The 10,503-nt window shown below is 42.6% G+C and overlaps 1 protein-coding gene across 1 annotated transcript; it reads right to left on the bottom strand.

Moving 5' to 3' along the window:
• Positions 1-3,098: 3,098 nt before the first annotated feature.
• On the bottom strand, positions 3,099-4,432 carry LOC113598803 (40S ribosomal protein S27-like). The gene has a single exon (XM_027057407.2). The coding sequence runs from the start codon at positions 4,083-4,085 to the stop codon at positions 3,906-3,908; it is 180 nt and encodes a 59-aa protein (XP_026913208.1). The 5' UTR covers positions 4,086-4,432; the 3' UTR covers positions 3,099-3,905.
• Positions 4,433-10,503: the final 6,071 nt, after the last annotated feature.

The raw sequence follows: 10,503 nt of genomic DNA, 5'->3' as shown, positions 1-10,503 counted from the left end.
TGAGACTTAACGAGTGGTTGCTACACTTGACTATAAAATGGCACTTAGCCTAGAAGCACCTGGGTGGCTCAGTCAGTTGAGCATACAGCTCTTAATCTCAGATCAGGTTTTGATCTCAGGTTGATGAGTTCAAGCCCTGCATTGGGATCCATGCTGGGCATAGAGCCTTCTTTAAAAAAAAAAAAAAAAAAAAAAAAAAAAGGCACTCAGCTTAATGATGAGTTCAGTTTTCACAGAACTACCCTATGAAACAAGGTCCAGTTTCCTTCCAGAATCCATCAGCTACCAATATGTCTGATCTGAGAGGGTTTTACTTTCCTTTTGGGATCTTAAAAATTTACTGAAATCCAAAGAAAGCATAAACTTATTTCTGGGTAATATTATTGCAACTCTGGGAATATATCATAAATATCATTATATATATAATAATATATATATAATGATGCATTCCTAGAGTTACATATATATAATATATATTATATATATAATATATATAAGACATATATATTATATATAACATATATATAATATATAACATATATATTTTATATATATTATATATATAAATATTATACATATAAAACTTGTGCTCCACTCAGGTATTAAAATAAGTACAGAGATAATGAAGAAACTAAAGTCTTGATACTAGCATTTCTCTAACTAGTTTTAATGAAACTGTTATAATCTATTTTGTACTCACTGTAATAGAAGAGCAAGACAACATAAAAGCCTAGATTCCAATTCTAACTCTGCCACTCACAGGCTGTGTGACCATGGCCAAGTGGCTTCGTTTCTCTGTGTCTAAGTTCCAAGGGAATGACCTAAGCACCCATCTTATGGGTTGTTTTGAATATTGAATAAGATCACACATCTAAAACAGAACATATCTAGCACTTAAACTTTCAAATGTTAGCCAATGTATTTTGAAAACCTTTTGGCTCCTTTTTAAAGCTTTTAGCATTTAAGAGAATCTAAAATATTAGATTTGTGACCTAATTACATTTTAGAAGTTTCATTAAAAATAATCATTTTAGGGGCGCCTGGGTGGCTTAGTCGGTTAAGCGTCCGACTTCGGCTCAGGTCATGATCTCACAGTCCGTGAGTTCAAGCCCCGCATCGGGCTCTGTGCTGACAGCTCAGAGCCTGGAGCCTGTTTCAGATTCTGTGTCTCCCTCTCTCTCTGACCCTCCCCTGTTCATGCTCTGTCTGTCTCTGTCTCAAAAATAAATAAACATTAAAAAAAATTTTAATAAAAAAATAATCATTTTAAAATTTAAGCAAATTACATTTATAAATACATATATTTTGGGTTATTATGAAGGAGTATATATGTATTTAGTTTTATTAGAGAAATGTCAATAGTCATAGAATAAGTAATCAGATATCAAACAGGTATATGTAAGAGTATCCTTTCTCTTTAGGCAGAATGACTCTCCACAAAGCCTCCTGAATCCTCACCCTTCTGGCTTCCTGTTATGTATGTTCCTCCACCTCACAGGACCTGGTCCCTCCACCACGGCTTTGGGCAATATCCCTCTTGCTTTCACAAGGGCTTGAAGGCCTCAATTATCCCCTTCTGCCTCCAGATTGTTAGCCTCTCCCTTCCATCGTGTCATCCCTACCCTGACCCAACATTCTGTCCTTTTCTACAGCAAATGACAAGCTCCTTCTCCATTGCCAGCTATTTCTTTGTTCCCCACCTCAACAAAAAACTATCCAGGTTTTACTATCCAGGAGCTTCATCAGTTCCACTTGTCAAAAAAGTCTACTAGACATACTTCATGTGCATCTCCATTTAAGTCCTTCAACTCATTCCAATCTAGTTTCTAAGAACCCCAGAGTGGCAACTGAACTGTTCTACAAAAGCTAGCAGAAAGCCCTGTGCACACAAACCAAGGAGCAGTTCTTTGCCCTCATCTGACTAGACTGCTAGGCAGTATTCTAAACAGACAACCCCCTCCTTTAAACTCTCCACTCTTACTGGCAGAGAACCAGGCAAGAAAGGATAGATTGATTCTACAGCAGGGGGGCATTGAGGAACTGCTCCGAAAAAAATTTCACACAGCCCCCAAAAGTGAGAAGCTGAAAACATATTTTGAAAAATTTTGTCTTTCCCCCATCATAATCTGGAAGAAACACTGATCAACACAAAGCCAGTGAAAATTATTTATTATAAAACCATTGAAATGGCTCTTAAAAGTTCGAGTTTGTACTATCAACAATAGCCAAAATATGGAAAGAGCCCAAATGTCCATCGATGGATGAATGGATAAGGAAGATGTGGTATATATATACAATGGAGTATTACTCGGCAATCAAAAAGAATGAAATCTTGCCATTTGTAACTACGTGGATAGAACTGGAGGGTATTATGCTAAGTAAAATTAGTCAATCAGAGAAAGACAAAAATCATATGACTTCACTCATATGAGGACTTTAAGAGACAAAACAGATGAACATAAGGGAAAGGAAACAAAAATAATATAAAAACAGGGAAAGGAACAAAACATAAGAGACTCTTAAATATGGAGAACAAACAGGGTTACTGGAGGGGTTGTGGAAGGGGGATGGGCTAAATGGGTAAGGGGCATTAAGGAATCTACTTCTGAAATCATTGTTGCACTATATATTAATTAACTTAGATGTAAAAAAAAAAATTCGAGTTTGCAAAAACTTGAACGTGACACAATTAAGAACAGATGCCCCCACACCCATCCTTATCCCCATCTTTCATGGCACAAAACAAAACTGGATGGAGCCTTGGCCTCCTATTGCCTGGCCAGCACTTCTTCTGCAAGCAATGTCATTCCTGTCCCGAGGTCAGCCACAAGCATGTTGTCTGGATAAGGGAGTAAGGGATTCCAGACAGGCCCCAGCCTTAAACTGAGCGTGGAGGTCCCCGCAGAATTTAGCAGCCATCTAAAAAGTGGCTAAAAAGAAAGCAGCTGGTCACGTGCATGTTTTGTGGTGATGACCCCAGAGCAATGGTTCTCCAACTTTGGCATGCATCAGAATCATCTGCAGTCTCGCTAAAACACAAGTTACTGAGCCCCACCTCCAAAATTTCTGATTCTGTGGATATGGGATGGGCGCCAGAGTTTGCATTTTTTACAAGTTCCAGGTGACTCGGCCTCTGCAGGAGGGACGATGCACTACGTTTTGAAATCCGCTGGCCTAGGGTATCTAGTATATCCACAAAAAAGATCTGGCAGAAGCCTGACCCCTGAAGGAGCTGCCCAGAGAACTCACTGGGGACTTCTAAGCCTGGCGTGCACAGATATCCTAGATTTTCCACATTCAGTCTAGCCACAGACTCCTTCCCAATCGCATCTCATTCTTCCTACTCAGGCGCCAGGGCCCACACCCAGGGATATTTAGATTTAGTGACTGTTTTCAGAACTGTCCCAGACTCTTACACTAAAGAAGTGGAGTGAGCCAGAAAGATACGGAAAGCGAAAGCCCCCTTCCCAGATCCCTGGGCAAATGAAGCTTTCCGCACCAGGGCCCCTGAAGCTACTCACCTCGATTTCGGCGGATCCGAAGCTGAGAAGCCATTGTCGTACTCAAGGTACTGGTAAAAGGGCCATCCAATAATGAAGATCAGTACTCCGCATCCCGGGATGTCTTTCGCCACGATTAATACATCGAAGCACCTCTGGAATACCGTCAGCATTTCGCCACTCTGGCCTGTGAAGGGAAGGGGACGCTAAACCACAGCCAGGGACAGCCAGGGTACCGCAAGGCCAGCCGGCAGGAAGGACCAGTTATGAGCTTTAGGTTACGAAAGAAAGGAGCACTCGGGGTCAGAGTCCACCCAGACTGTAACAATGTACAGTTTTGAGTTTTTTTGGATCCAAAATCTGCTTATTGGTATAGTTTCCCACTCATATTGATTCAGGGTGCTTTTAGTGCTGCTTCCGTCCGAAGGAGCATCCTTCCGTGAGCCTTGCTTTTCCTCCGGTCGGCTGGCACAGGCCGGTGGTGCAGCCCACGCACACCACCACCGTCTGAGCGTGGCTGAACACTGTGGTGATTTTGTAGCACCCGGGGCACTTCACGTTCACGAAGTAGAAGTTGGGGCTCATGCACCAGGCGCTGGGCGTGTTCTCGTGGGGAGGTCGTCACCGTCGGCAAAACCCTGTATCAATGTATAGTTTAGAGTTCCAGGAAATCTCGAGGACCACTGGGTTAAGGCCTCCACCCTGCGAAGGGAGTAACGTAGGCAGGCACCGGACGATATGCTGACAACGGGACTTCGAAGGGCAGGAGCTTCGCACGCACGCAGCAAACGACGTCAGTAACAGCCACAACTCGACACATAAACGATCTCTGGGTTCTGACCGTCCTCTAACGACGGACGGTCCCCGGCGCTGGCGGGGAGCGCGGAGCCATATCCCGCCCCCCAGCCTCCGGGACCGGGAGTGGGGTGCTGTGCTCTCGCAGCGCGCCGAGCCCTCCCCTTCCGCGGCCGCTCCTCGCGGCCGCTCCTCCCACCCGCTCCCGCTGTGCTACTCCCGCCGACTCCGCCTCCCGCCGTTTCCTGTAGCCTCCGAACGAGCATTTCCCGCGTTCAGTCATTCGGTTACCTACCCTGCTGTCTAGGGGCCCTGGAAAGTCCCCAGGACCGCCAGGCTCCGAGTTTTCGAGTGTCTCTGGCCGGCTGCGCAGCCACGTGCGTCTGGCACGGCTGAGACTGGAAATGGGCCCCCCGGGCACCGAGGGACCAGCTAGTTAGGGTGAAAAGCAGGGGAATCTGGAAAAGGGGATAGGGGGAGAGAAGGGAAACCTCTGAGAATTCCACCATCTTCAAAATCTCCACGCCTTCGAGAAGGCCCTTCAGTCCTGCGTCCTGCCACAGTCGCAGGAACCACACCTGCCCTCCGGGGGAGAAACTGTGACGGCGCTCAGATCGCGGCGGCGGGACTTAGAGCCGCGTTGACTGTCTTCTGCGGGCTGTGTGCTGAAATCGTAACCACCTACGAGAAAACTGAGGCTCCGGAGACTGAAACAACTAGTTTGGAAAGAGGGGAACGTGCACTAGGATCCAAGGCCCTGTGGCTCGAAGGTCCGAGATGTCCCTGCGATACCTGATTCCCCTACCTGGGCATTCTGTCTTACATACTCTAACTTCAGATTCCAAGACAAAGCAGGTCCGCTGGAACCTTCCGGGCAGGTGAGCTCCGTCCTGGGCACCGCTTTCCTCATCCAGTCCCCCAGGCGCCCTTCCCGTGTGTGCTCTGCACCTGGGCAGCTCCCAATATTACAGTACCCAGCAACGCTCCCCCCATCCCCCCGCTTCTCCGACCCAGGCGGCGGGTAACCCTTGGCAATCATCCGTACCGTGAGATCACTGGGGACTCAAAGCAGGATGAGGTCCGTTCGCAGCCGAGAGCGAGCCCCAATCCCTGGCTCTTTGGAACCATCTCAGATTTAGCACCCCCGCCAGGTTCACCAGGCTCTCCGAGTTGGATAAAATTTTTCATCTGCCCTTGAACCGCGGATCAACTTTGTGAAACACATATATGCGCTGTTTGTATTGTGGTTTGGTAATTACTGCAATTCACACATAAGTGACGCTTTTTGGTGCATGGGGTTGAGTGTTGGGAGTTTTTTGCAGTCTGTAATAATTTCCTGGACCTGGCCTTTATCAAACCTCTTCTTTTTATTAATGTATTTTTTAATTAAAAAAATGTTAAGTTTGTTTATTTTGAGAGAGAGCAAGAGTGAGAGGGGAAGAGGGAGATAGAGAGAGGGAGAGAGAGATGAGAAGCAGGCTCCATACACCTGAGCCAAAATCAAGTCTGCTGCCTAACCCCTAACCCATTGAGCCACTCAGGCTGCCCTCAGACCTAGTCTTCTACTCTCCTTAGCACAGATTATTTCTTTTTCCTATTACATAAAAAAAAAAAAAAACCTAAATATTTCTGGGTTCCCCATCTGCAAGGCAAAAGGCCTCACCTTAGACAAACCACCTCTCCTTCAATCACCGGCACACTTTTTCACTCCTTTCTTTGAGCCTTCACCTTACCTTTTATCTGCAACTGTGTTATAAGTTTCAGGTCTATATACCACCATTTATGTTGTGGTCCCAGAGCCTGAGCTATAGCTATTGGTAAGCACTGGAGACCTCACTTACAAGTCTGGATCTGGACAGCTCCTGGCATGTGCAGGACTATTAAAAGTGCCCAAACAGCCTTCACAGTTCACCACACCATCTATCAACATGCAGGGAAGTGAGAACAAATTGGGAAGGTAGCCTAAGGAATAGTACTAGGCCAAACTTAAAGTCCTGATTTGGTCATTTACGGGCTGTTTGATCTTGGGCAATTTATTTATAGGAGATTGGGTTTGCCAGCCTAAAAAGGAAAATAATCTTCTTCTCCTTGCAAGAATTGGGGGGGGGGGGGCAGATTTCAAGTATTTGAGAACTACTAGGCGTAAACTATTGCTGGTATTATTTTTACATGTCTATGTTTCATGGAAAAATGCCTCCGCTTGCCTTTCTACCCACCCCTCCCACACAATCCATTCCTCTAGTGGTGAATAAGAAAAGATAGAGGCAGCCTCTTCTTTAAATGTAGCTGCCTTCATGCCTTGCATTTACAATGGCTACTTTTAAGATACAGCATTCCTGAGCCAAAGGCACTAAAGCATATTTTTAAAAACCAGCTTTTCTCCTGTTGTGGCTGCTTGACATTGCATGGATTAATGGCTGTAGGACCCACAGTCAAGATCCAGGCAGTCACAGAATTTTGTAGACTCGTAATTTTTCAGTTATCTCAAGGTCAGATACTGACCCCAAAATAAGGTAGGGCATGCTAACTATAGGAAGGGATTTACCTAAGATCCATACTAGGGTCATGGAATTTGTACAGGCCTCAAATTTGCATATGCAGGTCTCAACAAATTCTCTAGAACAGCACTAACAGGACTTTTCTTTTTGCAATGATGGAAATATATATTTGTACTGTCCAATATGGTAGCCACTAACCACATGTGGCTATTGAACACTTGAAATATGGCTAATGGTATAAGGAATTGAGCTTTTAATTTAATCTAATTTAATTGCAATTGCCGCCTGTGACTAGTAGCTACTGTATTAGTGCAACTTTAAGCAATCTATTACCCACCATCTCCCCCAAAATTAATAAACATAGATTTAGAATTTAGAAAATTTTCTCATAAACATGTAATAACCTAAAATTAAATAACAGAATATTAAATTGAAGCAAATCCTTTCAGTGTTTCCCCCTCCTGAATGAATCACAGACCCAGCTTTGCAAAAAAAAATAACAAAATCTAAGATGAGAGGAGAGGACATTGGCATAGAAAAACAAAGTTGGGGGTGTATTTGTCAGCTTTTGCTTTGTTACACATGTAACAAAGAACCACTAAATTTCAGTTGCTTACAATCACAAAGGGTTTTTTTCCCTCATTTATCTATAAGTTGTCTTCACTCTCGGATCCAGATAAAGGGACCGCCTCCATGTAGGACATGCCAGTCATATGGCTGATATGAAAACAGGTACATGTAATAGCTCTTGAAACATCTTCATTTTTCATTGGCCAAAAGATGTCAAGCTTTGCTATATGACATGAATAGAGTGGGAAGTATATATGCTCCTCCCTCAGGAAGGGGAACCAAGGAAGAAATAAAGAAAAAGAAAGTAGCCTACCTTTCCATCATAGAAAATGAGTGAATAGAGTTATACATTGTGTTAGAAAGCAACAAAATCTGTGGTACTTCCATACAATGGGCTACTATTCAGCAATGAAAATAAATGAGTTGTCAAGACACAAGAAGCTATGGAGAAAACAAATGCATTTTGCTAAGAAAGAAACCAGTCTGAAAATGCAACACACTGTATGATTCTAACTATATAACATTCTGGAAAAGGCAAATCTACGAGACAGTAGAAAGATCAGTGGTTACAGGGGTTTAGGAAGGGATGATTGGTGAAGTACAGGGTATTATTAGGGTAGTGAAACTATTCTGTATGATATAATGGTGGCTACATGACATTATTCGTCTGTCAAGCCATAGAACTTTACAACACAAAGAATGGACTTTAATGTATGCAATTAAAAAGAAATAATTTAGGAGATTGGGGGAATCTCAGAAAAGAAATCAAACTGTTTGCAAATGTATGAAAAAAACTCACTGAAGGGGGAAGGGAGGGAAAGGTGCTGCTACAGGTAACTTTGAAAATGAATTAAATCTGTCAAAACTAAAAGCAAAAGAAGCTGCACATAAGCGGTGTACTATAGTTTATAAAGTTGTTTCCCACGGAGACACAGATTAACAGTGCTGATACCTCTATACATACATACTGGAATGGAACAATTAAGTAAGTGAATGGTGGATGGTGGAAACCAGGTTTCTCATTGTTGGAGTGGGAATTTACAAATAAGTAATGATCTATACCACACAGAATGATCTATATAGTAATGGATTAGAGTTGGGGACATCAGTAGGAACTCATATTTAATTTGATAGATACAGATGTTTAATATAGAAATATTTGTAGATAGGGACACCTGGGTGGTTTAGTTGGTTAAGCATCCAACTCTTGGTTTGCCTCAGGTCATGATCTCACTGTTCATGAGATTGAGCCACACATGGGACTCTGTGCTGACAGTGTGGACCCTGCTTGTGATTCTCTCTCTTTCCCTTTCCCTCTGCCCCTTACCCACTTATGCACACACTCTCTCAAAATAAATAAATAAATTATATATATATATATATATTTGTAGATACATACACAAGTTAATAAACACTTGTATATTTCTTTCCTCTGTAGCTGAGATGGCCTAAAAGAAACAACATGCCAGTAGCAACAAGCACATTTAGCACCCAAATTTTGGTTTCTAATACCATTCTCCATTAAAATGGGCTCCTTGGAAAATTGGCTGATGCTAGGAATGGGCAGGAAATATACAAAAAACTCTGGAGTATTTTTTTTAAGATTTAATTTAAAAAAATTTTTAATGTTTATTTATTTTTGAAGGAGAGAGAGACAGTGTGAATGGGGGAGAGGCAGAGAGAGGGAGGCACAGACTCTGAAGGGAGCCCCAGGTTCTGAGCTGTCAGCACAGAGTCTGATGCGGGGCTCAAACTCACAAGCCATGAGATCATGACCTGAGCTGAAGTTGCATGCTTAACCAACTGAGCTACCCAGGCATCCCTTTTTAAGATTTAATTTTGAGGGCACTTGACTGACTCAGTTAAGTGTCTGACTTGATTTCGGCTCAGGGCGTGATCTCACAGTTTGTGAGTTCAAGCCTGCCTCAGGCTGACTTGATTTCAGCTCCGGGCATGATCTCACAGTTTGTGAGTTCAAGCCTGCCTCAGGGATTCTCTTGGGAATTCTCTCTCTCCTCTCTCTCTCTCTCTCTGCCCCTCCCCCTGTTCACACTCTCTCTTTCTCAAAATAAATAAATAAGCCTTTTTTTTTTTTAGTTTATTTTTAAGTAACCTCCACACCCAACATGGGACTTGAACTCACAAGCCCAATGTCAAGAGTGGCATGATCCATGGACTGAGCCAAGCAAGCACCCCAAGCCTGGAATATCCTGAAGTGCCAGAAAATAAGGAAGTTTTAGACAGATAGGTAGGTAGGTAGGTAGACAGATATACATTGCAGGAACACAGGAGCCAAGTCAAAGAGTTCCCAATGGTCAAAGCTAGAATAATTTACAAAATAAGTAAATAAATATTGGATTATAACCCAAAGTATAAAATAAATACCCTCAAGTCTATATAGATATAAATGATTGTATAAAATAATAAATGCAGAAGAGACAAATCTATGCAGAAGAATTTCAAATAAATTATGTAGAGACTCCACCCTAAACATAACTCCTCACTCCTTAAATGTGGGCTGTGCTTGGTCACTTCCTTCCTTGGTACTTAGTACTTCCTTGTACTTGGTGCAGCATGGAAGGGGGTGAGGGGAGTGTGTGGCAGGGAAGAATATCTCTACAGTAGAGAATCCTGACAAACACTGCCTTAGCCAGGTGATCAAGGTCAACATCGACTGTCATAAATGGGATGAAAAGGGCACTTGACCTCTGTGATCTTCCTCCAAAAATGTATAACTCCAATCTGATCACAAGAAAAACATCACACAAATTCCAGTATAGGGGCAGACTATACTACATCTGACTAGTATTCCTCAAAACCGTCAAGGTCATCAAAACCAGTAAAAGTCTGTAAAAATGTCACAGTCAAGAGGATTAAATATAACATATCCTGGATGGATCCTGGAGCAGAAAATGTATAGTAGGTAAAAAAAAATTTAATCTGAATAAAGTATGGACTTTAATTAATAATTGTCACTATTGGTTCATTAATTGTAACAAGTATAATTTGTTAACAATGTATATGATACACTTAATAGTAGGGGATATTAATAATAGCAGAAACTGGGGGGGATATAGTATGGAACTCTACTATCTGCTCAAGTTTTCTACAAATCTAAAACCGTTATAAAAAAATAAATA

The sequence above is a fragment of the Acinonyx jubatus genome, chromosome B2 (assembly GCF_027475565.1).
Source record: "Acinonyx jubatus isolate Ajub_Pintada_27869175 chromosome B2, VMU_Ajub_asm_v1.0, whole genome shotgun sequence".
Taxonomy (NCBI): domain Eukaryota; kingdom Metazoa; phylum Chordata; class Mammalia; order Carnivora; family Felidae; genus Acinonyx; species Acinonyx jubatus.
This window is presented reverse-complemented; position numbering and strand designations above follow the sequence as displayed.